At 53.8% G+C, this 15,685-nt stretch overlaps 1 protein-coding gene across 2 annotated transcripts in view; it reads right to left on the bottom strand.

The window, feature by feature from the left end:
• Positions 1–15,685, bottom strand: part of MAP3K14 (mitogen-activated protein kinase kinase kinase 14) — a 42,593-nt gene that overhangs the window by 7,225 nt on the left and 19,683 nt on the right. The window contains exons 2-10 of one of the 2 annotated variants that reach the window (XM_057536278.1): positions 14,640–14,784; positions 11,870–12,145; positions 10,589–10,658; positions 9,239–9,449; positions 8,497–9,117; positions 7,783–7,920; positions 2,087–2,216; positions 1,726–1,857; positions 1,176–1,280 (exon numbers count right to left, since the gene is read on the bottom strand). In XM_057536278.1, coding sequence (XP_057392261.1) covers positions 1,176–1,280; positions 1,726–1,857; positions 2,087–2,216; positions 7,783–7,920; positions 8,497–9,117; positions 9,239–9,449; positions 10,589–10,658; positions 11,870–12,125 — 1,663 coding nt within the window. In that variant the 5' untranslated portion in view covers positions 12,126–12,145; positions 14,640–14,784. The remainder of the gene's footprint in view (positions 1–1,175; positions 1,281–1,725; positions 1,858–2,086; positions 2,217–7,782; positions 7,921–8,496; positions 9,118–9,238; positions 9,450–10,588; positions 10,659–11,869; positions 12,146–14,639; positions 14,785–15,685) is intronic. The other variant, XM_007180163.2, reaches the window with a different exon arrangement.

The raw sequence follows: 15,685 nt of genomic DNA, 5'->3' as shown, positions 1-15,685 counted from the left end.
GGGGCTGAGCCAAGTCGGGGATTGTCCTGGGCACTAGGACAAAGAATATATCATCCAAAACACGGGCTCTGCCCTGTGGACCAAACCCTTAAAGTGCTTTCCAATAAGGGGGAGGGGCCTAGACACTGGAAATTCGGTTGTAGAAGACTGATTAGTGGTATGATGTTCCTAAAATGTAGGTTAAAAAAAAAAAAAAAAGGAAAAAGAAAACTTATATGCATAAAAGACTAGAAAGATTGATGCCAGATGTGAACAGTATTTTTTTCTGGTGGTTTGTATTTTTTATTTTTGCTTAGCTTTACTTTCTGCAAAAGATATTAGAAAAGATATTTTTGTAATAAGAAGAAAACACTACAGTTCTTTCAAAGTGGAGGGCAGGTGTCCATGTTCAATTTACATCTTCAGAATTACCAACAGTCCTTTAACAACAAAGAATCACTTCTAAAAGACTGTTTTTCCTTTGGTCAAAATGAAATAATTTTATGCTAATGCTATAAATAAAAAAAAAGCAGGGCACAAAATTGTGTTATAATGGCCTTAACTATGTACGGAAAAAAAAAGACCTGGAGGGAATTATCTAAAATATTCACGATTATCTCTCTGGGCAAGAGGAATGGTGAGAATTCTTTTTTCCTCCCCTTCCATACCACTTAACACTGTAGTTGCCAAATATTTTACAGTGGGTATGGATTATTTTGATAATCAGAAGAATGTAAGTTAAAAACAGGGATTTCTTCAGCTACTGAGCCCCAGCCCCTTGGTCAGCCTTCCCGTTTTGCTTTCAGAGACTGTGCTCTCAGAGGCATAGGAGGGCTGAGGTCGCAGGCTGGGAGCACAGCTCCCCAGAAAAGGCTGGACAAGAGGGGTGGAGCACTGGGGGCTCTGAGGTAGGAGACCTGGGGACCTTGGGCGAGACACCCAGCCTTTCTGTTCCCTCCCCTGTATAACAGGAACATCAGAAACAAGCATCTGACATGCATTATTGCATTTAAGCCTAACAACAAAAGCCTCATGATAACCTAGGGTTGCTGTGGGACTGAAGTATCTTGGTGGACCTAAAGTGCTCACATCTCTGATTGCCATTAAGGAAAGTACAGGAGAAGGCGCATGGCTAATGCGTAGCAAAGGCTACTGGCTATTACCATTGTGGGGAGAGGTGGCGGGGAGGGGCGTACCTGTGAGCAAAGACTTCCCCAGGCCATCGGGTTGAAGGCACACAGCATGGCCAAAGTCGCAGAGGGCTGCGTGGCTCCCATCGCTGGACAGGAGCACGTTGTCGGCTGCCAGGCCACCCCCGGGAAGAAGAGGAACAGGTGAGTCACCAAGGGCCCCGGCCCAATCTGCACCTCCGGCGAGGCGATTTTCTGGCTGACCCTGCATGGCAGCTGCTGCTTCTGATTACTTTCATTAGTCATGGAGGGAGGGAGGAGGGAATCAGTTCAGCCTGGATGCAGGCAGCAGGCAGGATCACTGAGGGTGAGGGGACAGTGCCACTCAGCTCTGCTGTCCCCACCCTCCCCCAGTGGTCACCAGTGTGGTAGGAGCTTGATCTACTGTTCTCTGTGGGCATCACCCACTGGAAACTACAGTGCCAGGCTGAGGGCTGGGAGAACACACTTCCCCTTCCTACTGGAGCAGGCCCAGAAGACCTGGGAGGAAACCAGGCAGGGTGGGGTGAGGAAGGAGCCCCATGGGGACCAGGGCCACGGGCGCCCTGAGCCTTACCTTTCACATCTCCATGTAGAATCCTTCGGGTATGGAGGTATTCCAGCCCTTCCAGAGCCTGGCCCAGGTAATAGAGGGCCCGGTCCTCCGGCAGACAGCCCCTCTGCTTTATGAGCTGGCCCAGCGAGCCACCTAGGAGACCAATGGCCAGTCCTTACATGGGGCTTTTCCAGGCCTGCAAGCCAGCCAAGGGCAAGTGCCTTCGAAGGGCAGGTGGTAGAAAGCAGTCCTTTCTTGCCGATGTCACAGGGTCAAGAGATTAAAAACGGATTGACTGGGGACGAGGGTCAACCTGGGCAAGACTCGGGGAAACCCTTGGCTCTGAATTTGGAGGGAGAAGGAGTGGCAGCTGGCTCCTTACCTTCTAGCAGCTCCATGAAGATGTTGACCCAAGGACCTTCCTTCACAGCTCCATACAAAGGGACGATTCTGGGGGAGGTCAATCCCGCACATGCCATCAACTCCTCAGCCCGAAACACTTCAACTCGCACCTGGAAGGGCCCAGAGGTGGGTGTGACTCAGGATGACGGACCAGGGCTGGTTCCCTGGCATCCTGTCAGGACCCTTGAAGCTCCCTGCACAGAGACCGCTGATGTTCCCGGTGACGATTCTGAGGCCAGGCAGGGGCCCTGGTGGGCCTACTGGACCCTTAGAGACTAAACTGTGCCCCCTGGGGGTCGGGGTCAACGCCTAGTACTTGATTAAAGTTCTGCAGTGCTGATGCCTATGGAAATATAGTCACAAAAACTACAATCCTTATCCAGGCCCCTGGCGTGCTGCCCACCCTCAGAGATCTGCCAAACACAGAACTTTCTTTTCCCCAGCCCAAATGTCTGGACAGTTTCTAGGTCATGGGACCTTTTGTGTATCAACAACCACTTCTACTCTTAAGATGCTGGGCTTCTGTAGCCAGAGTTGATGCGGCCAAGATTCTGGCTCTGTCAAGTGCCCCTGGGTCCTCAGCATCCTTCTCAGCACTTATTATTTGCTCATAATTATTTGCCTTTTCCCCTGAGGGCTAAAATGTCCACGTAGATGGGGCAGTGCTTGTTTATTCTGTTTGCAGCTGTTTCCCCAGGATCTGGGCATAGGAGAGGATTCTCCTATGGGGAGGGGTTTGGCCAAGGCCCCTCCTGCAGGGGACTGGCAGGCCAGGGACCCCCCACTCCTTTCTGCAGGGACCAGCATGACATGGAGGGAAGAAATAGGCCTCGGATACAAACACCCTGGGCTGAGACCCTGGCTTGGCCACGTCCAAAGGTAGATCGCTTCCCCCAAGCTATGTGGCTCCACATGTGAGCGGTGGGGACAGTGGCATCTGCCCCAGGGTAGAGTGGGGGTCTGGAGGGGTGATACCCAGCACCGGGCCCGGCAACTAGTGGGTGCTCAGGAAATGCCAGCTCCCCGCCTCCTCCCTCCAGCCCAAATAAGCGCAGCTTACTAAATGCTTACACTTCCTAATAGAGACTCGTCCTTTCCGGCTGCAGCTGGTTCTCATGTTGGCCCTGAGAAGTGCCACCAGGGGGCATGAGTGGTAACAAAACTAGCCTGGAAGCCGTCAGTCAGGGCCTGGCAGTTTTCTTCTGAGACCTGCTGACTTGTGTAGCTTTTGGACTTTAGCCTGTCAGTGGAAAATGTCCCTCTTCTGGTTACCTGCAGAATATCTGGTTTGGTTAATCAACTCACATGAACTTTGACTCCCTGTCAGTGTTTCCAGCTCTGAAACTGAGTTGGAACTAATTCACCAACCGGACTTGTATTAGCAAATGTCTTTAATCCTACTGCTCCCAAACTGTGGGGTGAAGCGCCCTGGGGCACTGCAGAGAACTTGGAAGGGGGTTACAGGGTATTTTTTGCATGTGAGTGAAACAGCAACGATTGACATCTGGGGACACCACACAAACTACTAGCGTGAGACAGTTCAGTTTCAATGATCGAACTGCATTCTTTTGATGATATATCTTTATGAAGCTAGGTTTTTGGAGGTTGTTGTGACAAAAAGGTACTTCAGGGGGATAAGGGGATAATGTGGAGCAGGAAATGAAAGTGACGGTGTCCAGTGATTTCTAAGTTGGAGAAGTTGTGCCTGCCCAACAAGGCATGCATCCTGTTAGTAATTACGTTTGTTTAAGAACAAAATTTATCTCTCAATTTATGTGTGTTGTTATTCAAATGGCTACTAGGTTATTAGGATAAAGACTTATTATTTGACCCAATTATTTAATAAATGGAACTGGTCAGTACTTGTTTTGGCCTGGAGCACCTTGAAAAAATGACTGAGACATTAAGGGCTGTGAACCAAGAAAGTCTGGGAGCCTCGGCTTTAACTTTGAAGAAATCCATAAGTCCTCTGGAGTATCCCAGGAATATTAAAACCCTTCCCAACCACCCAGATCAGAGGGGGTTGGAAGGGACACCTCAAAACACCAGGTGCGTTAGAAGTCTGGGCCAGCCCCAGGGAGAGCAGGCTGAAAGGGCGGTCCCAAGGGAGAAAGGACGGCCTTCTGGACCAGGCCAGCTGCCCGTCTGGCCACCTCTCCTCCCTGGACTTGAGTGTCCTCGTCTGTCAAGTGAGGGCTGGACTCTGATGAGGATGTTAATGAGGACTAATATTTAATGCCCACTTAACACGTGCCAGGTACTGTGCTCAGCACTTTATAAGCATTAGTCGTTTACGTCTTACGATAGCCTAGGAGGTGAGATTATCTCATTTTACCGACAAGGAAGCTGAAGACTGGACCAGTAATCTGCTCAAGGTCACTGGATATAAAGTAGCAAAGCTGGGATTCTCGTGGGGGAAGCCTGACTCCAGAGCTCCCAGCTACCCCACCTCGCTGAAGGCCCTTCCAGGTGTATTAGCTTTGACATCCGGGACGTTTTTACCTACGTTCAGGCACGTGCCTACCCAGGTGGAAACATGGTCAACAATCACCTAACTGCCAAATCCACAAGCCACTTCCCTCTGCTTAACTGCCTGCACGCTTTACACTGCGGATCGCTTTTTCCTTCTTGAAACTTTCCCTCTTGTTTTCTTTAGTATTCGTATCCATTTTATTTCATCGGTAAAAAAGGGAGTAACAGCAACTCTAATAAGTTCTTTTAAAGATCCCAGGAACATAAATATGTGAAGGTGACTCACACAGTATTGGGCACATAGCTTGCCGCCTTATTTCGCCATCACCATCGAGATATGCTCCCCTCGGTCCTTGTTCTGATTTCCTTCTCAACACTTGTCCCGGCTGATTTCACCATGTCCCCGGCTGATGGCTGCTTCTACCACCTTTACATCATGTAAGTGTCCACCCCCCATTACAGTCTGAGCTCCTTCAGGTCAGGCGTGTGGATTCCACACCTCTGTCTCCCTGGCACAGCGCCTGGCACAGAACAGGTGCTTGGTAACAACAGCTGGCTGGACTTGGCCAAGGCCACACTACCCCAGATCAGGGAAGAGGCAAAAGGAGGCTCCCAGAACTCCATGCTCGAGCCAGATGTTCTCAAATGAACAGTTCTTAACCCTCTTTGAGCCACAGACCCCTTTGAAAATCTAATAAATAAAAAATGTGTGTGTGTCCACACGTGCCACACACATACACACGTTAGAATAAACTTCCAGGAATTCATGGATCTTATGAATTCATCCACTGACTACGTTAAGAACTTATACACTGGCTGTTAAAAAGCACTGGACAAATGTATATGTACCAATAAGGAAATCTATCCATGATACACCATCACATGAAAAAACATGGTACAGAACAACAAATGAGTGCAATCTCATTTCAATAAAAGAAACAACTACATGTTTATATATGCGTAACAAGTCTAAAAAAGATTTATGTCAAAGGCTGGTTACCTCAGAAGGGGACTGGGCAACAGAGAGACTTTTGCTTTTTGGGTATCATTCTTTTACAACGAGCCTCTATTAATTTGAAATTAAAAGTAAGCTCAAACAAAACCCTAAACCGCACCCCCCCCCCCCAAACCCTACATTAAGCCCTGGACTTGTGACCAATCAACATCTGACCTGGGGCCGTGAATGTTCTAGAAGGAGGACCAATGGGGTGCTGATGTCACCACATGATACTCCACATCCTGGATCCTCCCTAGGGAGCGTCAGAGGGTGTGCAGACTTGCTCTGACCCCCTGTGCGGCTTGACCTCTGATCCTTGGTCCCCACCCTCCACCCCTACCCCCTAGCAGGGAACTGTTTCTGAGATCTTCCAGCTGAAAACGCTAAAGGACACTACTGCCTTCCCTACCCCGCTGCCCTGGAGAGAAAGGAGGGGTGGTCTGCCCGACCAAAGGCAGCTGTGTGGGCTGCCAAAAGCCAACCCGGCTAAGATCCTGGATGGGGGAGGCGGAGTTCTGAGAAGCGCTGGCTCTGGTGGGCTGGGGCAGCAGCTCTGGGGGCTGGCAAGTCCGTGCCTTGTGCTTGGAGCTTGTCCGACTGCCTTGGGGAGGTGAGAAATGGAGTCTCTGTCCTCTTCTACTATATTAGGGTTGTTTACCTTGTTGCCTGGGACTCTGAGAACCTCAGCAGGGGAACAGCTGAGGAGCCCGGTGACTAAGCTCCCCAGCATGGGCGCTCATCTCCAGGACACTTCACACTCTCTTGCCCTCCTCCCACCCGCCTCTCAGGAGGAACAGCTGAGCCTTCTCCGGTGGCCTGGGGAGGGGACTGCAGCTGAGGAGGTCAGGCACGTGGCCTTGGCATCCCAGCGAAAGATGACCCATGCTGGCAAGAACTAAGCACGTGTTTTGGCCGGTGGGGGTGGGCAGGGGTGGAGCTGGCTTATTTGACACAGTATGTCTGAAGCTTGGGGTAATACCTACGGATAGTCCCCTCTCTCATCCCATCACCCCGAGGCCCAAACTCTAGAACTCTAACACCTGGTCACACACAAGCCAGGGAAGCCAGGTTTACTCACAACACAATCTGTACCATCGCCCCTTAAAGTCACAGGCACCCAAGACAGTGGCGGCAGCAGTGTCTACTCTGCGTGGGGCCTGAGTGGGATGGACCCGCCTGGGCTGGCTATTTGGTCCCTTTCCTTTTGGGGATCAGAGTGTCCTTGACAAAAGCCATTTGAAAACAAGGTCCATCTTTGAATTAGCTTATTTCACGCTGCCCAAGGGCCAAGGAAATGCCCCATGGAAATGTTTCTGATTTCCACCTTAGGAAGTCCTTGGTGCCAGCCCTCAGGCTGAGTTGGGGTCAAGGACAAGGTGGCTTCTAGTCAAGGTGAGGGGAGAGGAGGAGAAATGGTATCTGAAGGAGAGCAGGGCTGACACCCTCAAGGACTGCTAGGCCTGGGCAGTGTGATCTGACAGAAGGAGGCCTCAGTTCCAGGCCCAGCTGTGCAGCTGTGGGCAAGGAGCAGACCCTCTCTGGTCTCCAGTTCTAACATCAGTGAGACGAGGGAGTGGGAGAGGTGACTCAGGCCTCTGCCTCTAATCAAAATCCTAGAAGCATGAGTCTTCCTCCCCTGTCCCTTCCCGAAGAGAGGTTCAAAGCCAAACTCTACAGTCGGACAAGCCTGGGGCTTCTCGCTAAGTCTCATTTCCTCATAACGTCCATCTCGCAGGACCTAGTACCTCCGGCTGACAGGAAGCAGAGCCCAAACTCAAGTCAGATCTGACTCCCAAGGTGCACGGCCTCCTTCGGGAGGCACCTGTTAGGTGGAGGCTATGCTCTTGCTATTACCTTCTGGTCCACTATGTAGTTTAGGGGTTTCAGCTCAACATGAATTTCATGACAATCCAACCATCTTCCAGGTTTTGACTTGCCCTAGGGGCCTGGCATCAGGAGTGGTCCAGGCCGCGTGCACACTCTCATGCTCCCTCTCACATACACGCGCACCAAGTGCGGTGCCCAGGCGGGGACATGTGACCTGGACTGTCCCCTTCCAGCTCCAGCTGACCCAGGGCAGCCAGGGTAGCCAGACGCTGTTAACGAGTCAGACCCATGGCCTCCCTGTGCTAACCTTGAAAGGAAGCAGAGGGAACGCGACAGGCCTCCTGCCCGCCTTCCCTCCTCAGCCCCGGAGCCCAGCATACCTTTTTGACGGCACACTGGAAGCCGGTTTGCTTGTCCTCCATCCTGTGGACCTCTCCGAAGGAGCCTCTGCCCAGGCAGGGCTGGCGCGTGGCCCAGTGGACGTCCTCTCGGTACTCATAATCCACCGGCTTGAGTTTCTGGGGTTGGCGGGAGACAGAGGCCGGTTTCAGTGGCCAGGGCAGTGGAGGGACGAAGGGTTACAGTGAGGAAGGCTCTCCAACTGGTGGCCCTTGCCAGGCTGCTGGGCTGAGCCCTCACATCCAAGAATACCAGCAGGTCTGAGGCAGGGCTCGGGGTCGGGGTGTGGGGACGGACCCAGAGAGGGGGTTGCAGGAGTCAGGCGAAGGCAAAGGAGAGCTTCACGGGCTGAGGCAAGCCGATCCTTGCGATGAAGAAACCTCCTCCCCAGACTTGTGATTGTGGGACAGAAACGAAATTGTCAACCGCCTTGACCATGAGAAAAAATGACTCAGGAGCTAAGTGGCAGAGGAAAGGGAAGGACAGTGAAGAGGGGTGGGGGACAAGGGATAGTGTCAGAGATGGACGGGATAACACCCAGAGATCTAAGTTTGGGAAAATCACATAACATTACACAGTGATCCAGGCAGAGAACTAGAGGAAAAGGGGAAGGGAAGGGGGGTAGTGAAGGTGGACGGCCCTGGAGGTGGAGGGGGAGGCGGTGGTAGGTGTACGTGTGTTTGGGGACTACTCGCCTCGATAAGCAGGACCCCCTCACTGTCCTCGGTTTCAGGGCCGGGCTCCCGCGGCTTGGAGCCCCCCACCAACCAGGTCTTGGCCAGGCTGGCCAGGCCGTGGGCCTGGCCGGAGCTCACGCTGCCTTGCAGGGCGTGCACCAGGTACTCCTCCACGGACAGCTTGTCACTCGAGCCGTGAGATGGGCGGCTGGGCTTCACATGTGGGCCAGGCAGGGGCTTCTGGCCGTCTACACAGGCCAGTCTGCCCAGGGGAGGGCCGGGCAGGGGCCGCTGGCTGTCTACACAGTTTGCCAGTTTGCCTAGGAAGAAGGACTCTAAGGGGTGAGGTTTCCAGGGCTGGAGAGGGTGGAACGGGAAGGGGTGGGGCCGTCTGCTGTAGGGGAAGGGGTGAGCGGGCTGGGGCAGGGGGCCTACGTCCTGGGGGTGGTGGAGTTTCCACACGTGGTTTAGGCACTGCAGGGGGCTGATCAGTTTGTGGAGTTCCGGTCGAGGCAGCGCTGGCCGCAGGCCCTCCCCGAGTTTCTTAAACCAGAGATGGCCAAGGCCTGGCTCCTTCAGAGGCTTGGAGAACTGGGGGGTGTTTCTAACATACGGGGTGCCTAGCGGAGACTCATCCTCCTGCAGGGGAAACACAGCTGTTAGGATGCGGGGCTGGGGCCAAGGCACAGGTGCTGTTCCGAAGGCCCGTGAGCCCAGGGGGTGCCCGGCACAGGGGTCTGGGCGTAGGCGCGGGTCTCACCTGCACCGGGACCGTGCAGCTCTCCTGCTCAGGGGTTCTGGGGAGGGGTCTGGCCAAGGCCACTCCTGCCTGAGCCAGGGACTTGGAGCTCTTCTTCTTGCGTTTCCTCCGGGCTTTGCTGCGACGCTTCCCCTTCCAACACACGCGGGCCATCTTGCCCTCGGTCGAGTGGGCCACATTATTGGGGATTTGATCAAGACTCTCGGACTGGCTGTCAGCAAGGGGACACAGACACGCATTCTGAGTGTGAGGGGGCAGGGAGACAGAACGGCTCAGGTAGCTGCGGCTGGAGTCATACAGACCCAAGGTCAAATCCCAGCTTGGTCAGGACTTGTGTGAAAGTGGGAAAGTTCCCAAGCCCCAAAGACCTTTAGGCTCCTCACTGATAAAATGGAGGTGGTGTTTCCTGCCAGGCAGGGCGAAGATGGGGTTTAAATGAAATATGAAATAGCTCATTTAAAAAGCCTGCCTCGGTGCCCTGCCCCGACGGCAAGCTTCCAATCAACAGTGGTTATTACTAAAGTGAGGGTGCACACTGCTCTTCTGGTGTGGAGGGGGAGACATGGTTCTCTCCTTGCTCTCCAAGCGGCGCTTGCCCTTGAGAGGTCTCGGGAGGGGGGCATGTGGCTCAGAGGGCCACAGCCCATGGCAGGCATTCTCGGCTCTAACTGAGTTGGCTTCTGTTGCCTCCGAAGCAGGGACAGCTGAGGTTGGTCACTTTCCCGCTAGCAGTTCCCAAATTCCAACGATAAAGAAGTCCACCTGGTAGTAGGGGAGGAACCGTTTCCAGGTTCAACCTCCAGCTGCCAAAAATCTTCTTTGGGGCTGGGGAGGCTGGGAACAGACCGAGCCTCACTTGGCCTCCTTTCTACAGGGCCACCAGCTGCAAGTCTGTCCCTGCCTGTTTCCAAGCCCTCATCCCTCCTTGGGTGTGTCTCACAGAAGGAAAGACACAGCAGGTTTCTCCCCGAGTTAGAGCGGCTTCTCTGCGCCTGCACTCGTGGTCACGCACCAGCGGCAAAGTGCCTCCTGTTCCCAGCACCCTCCCTACTGATGGGAACCAACGGGAGCAGCAAGGACTCCCGAGGAGGAGAATAAAAATAAAACGTCAAGCTGATGTGACCCTGAGGTGACCCAGAGGCAGTCACCCACACGCTGTGAAAAGCTTTTGAAAAGCTTATTTGGCTGCAAGAGCAGCTCAGCGAGGAAGCCTGGGTGGGTTCCAAGAGCCGAACCACAGGTGCTGAAGGAAGGAGCCAGGGGTCACTTGGGAGCGGCCTGAGCAAGCAGCTGGGGTGGGGACGCCCCCGCGACAGCTCCCTGCCACCCCACTCAAGCTGACCTCCTTACCTGTACTGTTTCGAGCCAGCGATGAAGATCCGTTCTGAAAAGGTGGGGCTGAACTCTTGGCTATTCTCACCTTTTAAGTAAAGGCAAAGGGGTTGGATGAGCAGAAAGGAGAGAGAAAGAACAGGAATTCAGCACTTAGGAGAGAGGCACTTTGCAGATACCCTCCCGGGCCACTCCTCCTTCCCAGACCCCTTCCACCTGGAGGCTCACCTCCTCTCACTGGCAGCCTCACCCCTCCCTCCCAGCCTGAGGGTCAAGGCCCAGGGCGTGCCTACAATATGGGATCATAGGGTGCCCACCTCACTTCACGTACTGTGAGGTGTGAGATGATCTATAAAACACTCAACTCGGTGCCTGGCACACGGTGACAGCTCAACAAATATACACTATTACGTATAATGCGTGGGGGCGTGCGCGTGTGTGCAGTACTATCGTTACTATGTCACTCACTCCACTTTACTTTTTAGTCTCTCATCTCTCGTCAAAGGCCAGCCAGAAGGAAGCGGAAGATGAGGGGAAGGATGTGTGTATGTGAGAAAATACCATTATGAGCTGTAGGTCTCGCCAGGCTCCACCCCAAGAAACCTCCTGGGGTGGAGGGTAGGTGTGGGGTAGAGAGGGGATTCCTGGCCCTCCCCACGCCCCTGGGAGTTTCTCAGGCTCTGGTGGCAGCCACTGTTCCGAGCTATCTTGAGGTATTGCGAGTGGAAGCAGAAAGGATCAGCCCAGGATGCCCCGCAGACCCTGCATCGGCCCTGCAGGCCCGAGGGCAGGCGTTCATTCTTTGGGGGGGTGGGGGGCGGCAAGCACCGGCGTGGAAGGAGGTGAAGGGCCCAGGTCCCAGGGCCCAGAGAGGCTTTCCGGGAGACCTGGCCTTTCCTGCCTGGGCCTCTCCAGAGATGCTCAGGCTGCCCAAGGTCCCAGCAGAAGGCCTGCCTGATGGTCCTGCAGAGAGTCCCCAGGACCTTGGAGCCCAAGCATTCCTGTCTCCCAGCTCCCTTCCCCTGCTCTGGTCATGAGCAAGGCCTCTGTCTGCCACTTCTCCCTTCTTGTGCTTCACTCCCCTGCACTGTTCAAGCTCCCACTTCACACTGATCCTTAGCTTAATTCCCAGGTGTGTCTTGCAAGTCTTCTATGGTGGTCACCCTGACTTCCCTCTTCCACAGGGGGACCCTAGGCCCAGCCCCATCGGTGCCCAACCACCCTTGCACAAGCGCTGCACCCACCTGCAGGCTCCCCACCTGCCCTCTCTGCCAACACTCCCAGCCCAGGGCTCCTTACATTCGGCCTGGGCGATAATGGAGATGGCGGCCGGCCCGCCCTCGGAGCCTTCCTTGGCTGTGCCTTTGGTAATCACGTCGTTCAGGATCTCCCACTTCCCGCAGAACATGGGGCTCTTCTCCACGGCCTCGAGCTTGTGGATGGAGCTCTGCTTCGTCTCCGTTGCCTGTGTCTTCTCCTTGGCTTTGGTGAACTCCTTCTGCTGCCCGACCGCGGAGCCGGGGGCGCCTGGGCAGGCCATTTCCATCACTGCCATCTCCCAGGCTCACGCTCACCCTGTGAGAGAACACACACAGAGCGGGTCACCCCCAGACCCCGAGGTGCCCAGGTCAGGCTTGGGTGGGAGGAGAAAAGCAGGGGGCAAAGGGTCTCTACCTCCTCATGCCACACGTAGCTATCCTCCAAATGTTCCAAATGGCAACCTCAATGGTACAATGGTATTGTTCCACGTGGGGTGAGCCCCCCAGCCCTACTGGTCCCTCCACCGTAAATGGCCCTTCTCTCCACCCCACAAGGGGAACTCCAGCCCGCCTCCTCCAGGAGAGACATGGACCAACATCTGGGTTGGTTCTTTCTTGCCTTTATAAATAATGGCTGAATCTTTTCCTGTTGTTTGTTTTGTGGTGAACTTTGCTTCCCCAGAAGAGGGTGGTGGATCCCATACTCCAAAACCATTAGTCTCATCACTGATTCCGCATAAGCCTTGCTTCGTAGAGGACATGCCTGCACCATCCATGATGGCTTTTCTCCAAGTGGAGAGAACCAAGGTTTTGTTTTGTTCCCTAGCTAGAGGTAGATATATGTATGTATATGTGTGTGTGCACGCGTGTGTGTACATAGGCATCCATATGTGTGTGTGCATATATATATAGATTTGTGTGTATATTTATATAAACATTACATACATACACACAAATGAAATCTTGCAAATTGAAAAACCAGCATGCAAATTGCAATACCAGCACTTGGCTCCTTTCACAAGATGCATCTGTTTGTGGCTCTCCAGAAGGAACTGACATGCTTCCTTCTGTAATGTCCAAACTCATTTGCTGAAAACCTCTCCTAAGTATCATTTTTCTTTCAGGCAACATTAGTAGTGGAATTTATATTAGAGCCCAGGACACCAACCGACACCTCTAGAAATATGAGGACAAAGCACAAGAAGTCACCTCGCTCTGGGCTCCATCTCTACCAGCTCTGCGTTCCCACAAAGCCAGAAGGGAGAGAGCGCCCACTGTTGTGACAATCTGTGCAAACAGCACGTGGGCTAGAGTTGTCATGAAAGAGAATGGTACCGCCCTGAGATTGTTACCATTTGGGAACCTTTTTAAAGACTGGGGCTGTGGACTCCCAAGGGCAGGGCCCTTCTGGGTCGTGACTTGCTTGAGACAAAGCCTGAGAAGGCATCAACTGCAGACAGGCCTGTAATAAGTGCTCTCTGATGGCAGCCTGGTCCTAAGGCTGTTACTAACAGATGCGGTCTTCCCTGCGGTAGCTCCATTCATCCCGGATCACTCCTCCATCTGCTCTTGCGCGAGAAAGGCAGACTGTGGGAAGCCGACCCTCCAACACCTCTGACCTTCTGCCGGATCAGGCTGGAAGCTTACAAGAGACAGTGGGGTGCTGGGAAACACTAGGCTGAAACCTCCTTCCTACTGCATCTGCCTCACCACAGTGGCTATGAAAGGCTGAGTCAGCTTGACCGGGGTGTGGGTGTGTGGGGTGCCTTCAAGGGCCTTCTAGCTTTGAACTCAGCAGCTCCAGCTTTCAGCCTGGATGCCTGGGTGTGGTCCTGCAGGCCGGATGCTCAGGAGGCTGAATGGGTGGCCTCATTGTTTCTTGATGACCTTAAGAAGTCTAAGGGGTGTTCTGACTTCAATTAGGTGAAAGCCCTCCAAGGCAGGCTGTTTTACTTGTAACCATACTGTCATCCCACCCCACACCTCCACAGCCCCTTCCATCTCCAAAAAGGACTTGATCCAGGGCCTAGAGTAGGGCCCACCTCTCTCAGCCTCTTTATAAGGGAAATGAGATCTTAAAAACAGACCCCAAGCCCTCCAAACCTAATAGTATTAGAAGCGTGCCTACAGGGACATTGCTTTAATCTCCTCATTTAAAAAATTTTTTTGTTTATTTGGCTGCACTGGGTCTTAGTTGCAGCATGCGGGCTCCTTTAGTTGTGGCATGCATGTGGGATCTAGTTCCCTGACCCTGCATTGGGAGCACGGAGACTTAACCGTTGGACCACCAGAGAAGTCCCTCTCCTCATTTTTACTTGAAGAAATGCAGGCCTGATTAGGTGGAGACTTGCCCCAGATCACCCAGCCTGTGTGGGGCAGTGTGGGGCCGGACCTAGTGGGCTGTGCTGCCCACTCCCCAGTCCCCTGGGCTGCAGGCAAACACAAGGAGGAAAGTCGTGGTCCTCCCTGGGCAGAAGGCTTCTGAGGGTCAGAGGCGGTGTTGCCGGTGTAGAGCAGAGTGGGGCATAGATGAAACAGCCGGTGCTGGCTGCATGAGGGAATCAAAGCGCGATGCTGAGCATCGGGGATGAAGAGAGAGTTTCATCTGATGGTGAGAGAAATGAGGCCAGCAGTCAATCTTGCTCCGAGGGCAAGATCTTAAACCCAACATCTTAAACCCAGATGTTTAGAGGTCTATAGAGCTGCACTCAGGCTCAAGTGGCCTGTCCTGCCTGATGCGGCTCATCCTGAGCTGGAGCTCCTCCAGACAGGCTGTGGGGCAACCCCTCCCCCAGAAGCGGCCCTTTCACCTTGGTGGCTAGGTAGGCAGCTGGCCAGGGGCCCTGATCCTCCCTCCAGGAGCACTCCAGGCGCCCTTGTCCCAGAGAAGCCGAGGCTGAGGCAGCCGAGCTTGGGGCCTCCTCCTTGTAGTTCCCTGATGACTCATCCGGCAGCCTAGCAGGCAGAGAGAGGAACAAGGCGGCCTGAGAAGCTAACCCAGCAGCTGGCAGCTGAACCTGTGAAGGGCATGGGGAAAACAGGCTGACCCTCACCTCCCAGGGGCACGAAATCTCGGCCCGGGAGCTGTACAGCTTCTCCTGTGTCTGGCTTTCCTGTGCCACATGACCATGACTCAGACCCTCACCGACAGTCTCCAAGTTCAAGAGGCTATTTTCAGGACACTCTGGCCTGACAGCAGCTCTCCGACACATACACACGCTTGCTTCCTCACTCTTCCCCACTTCTACATGGGTTCTGATCTACAAAAACTGGGGTCCTGCACTAAGCCTGGGGCTGCTGATTGGGTAACCTGCCCAGCTCTGGGCTTTGGTCCCTGGCTCGTTGCCCCAGCCCAGAGCCCCGCAGCTTTGCCCCTTCTCTCTCACTCCTGCAGCCTGTGGGAAGTGAGGACTAAGTGGGAGCCCGTTGTGTCTCTGCCTTTGAAGGCAAGTCAAAATCCTGATCCATTACTCAGCTGGACTCTCTCCACAGCTCCACTCAGGCCCCAGATGCATTCTTCCCTCTGCTCTCTGTGTCAGAGCTGAGGACATGAGCAGTGACAATAGCCACACCCTCTCAGCTCACCCACAAGGCTATGAAAACACAAGGGGAAAGGAAAGGGGCAGAACTAATTCAGTATTCTTTCAGGGCCTGATCCACATACACTGCCTGTTCTCTCTTCTGTGGTGCCTCCATGAGCCCCTGGAGGGATCTGGGGGAGGAATGAGTGGGATGGTACCAGATAGACCCTTGGGCATATCTGTGTGACATGCCTGCATGTCACAAGGCTCCTGGGCTCAAGCTCAACTCCCTCAGCAGCTAGTAAAGATCTTCTGTCCAAGTTGAGGTGTTCTTT

Source organism: Balaenoptera acutorostrata, chromosome 20 (assembly GCF_949987535.1).
Source record: "Balaenoptera acutorostrata chromosome 20, mBalAcu1.1, whole genome shotgun sequence".
NCBI lineage: Eukaryota > Metazoa > Chordata > Mammalia > Artiodactyla > Balaenopteridae > Balaenoptera > Balaenoptera acutorostrata.
Note: the sequence above shows the minus strand (reverse complement) of the source record. Positions and strands in the feature narration are given on the sequence as shown.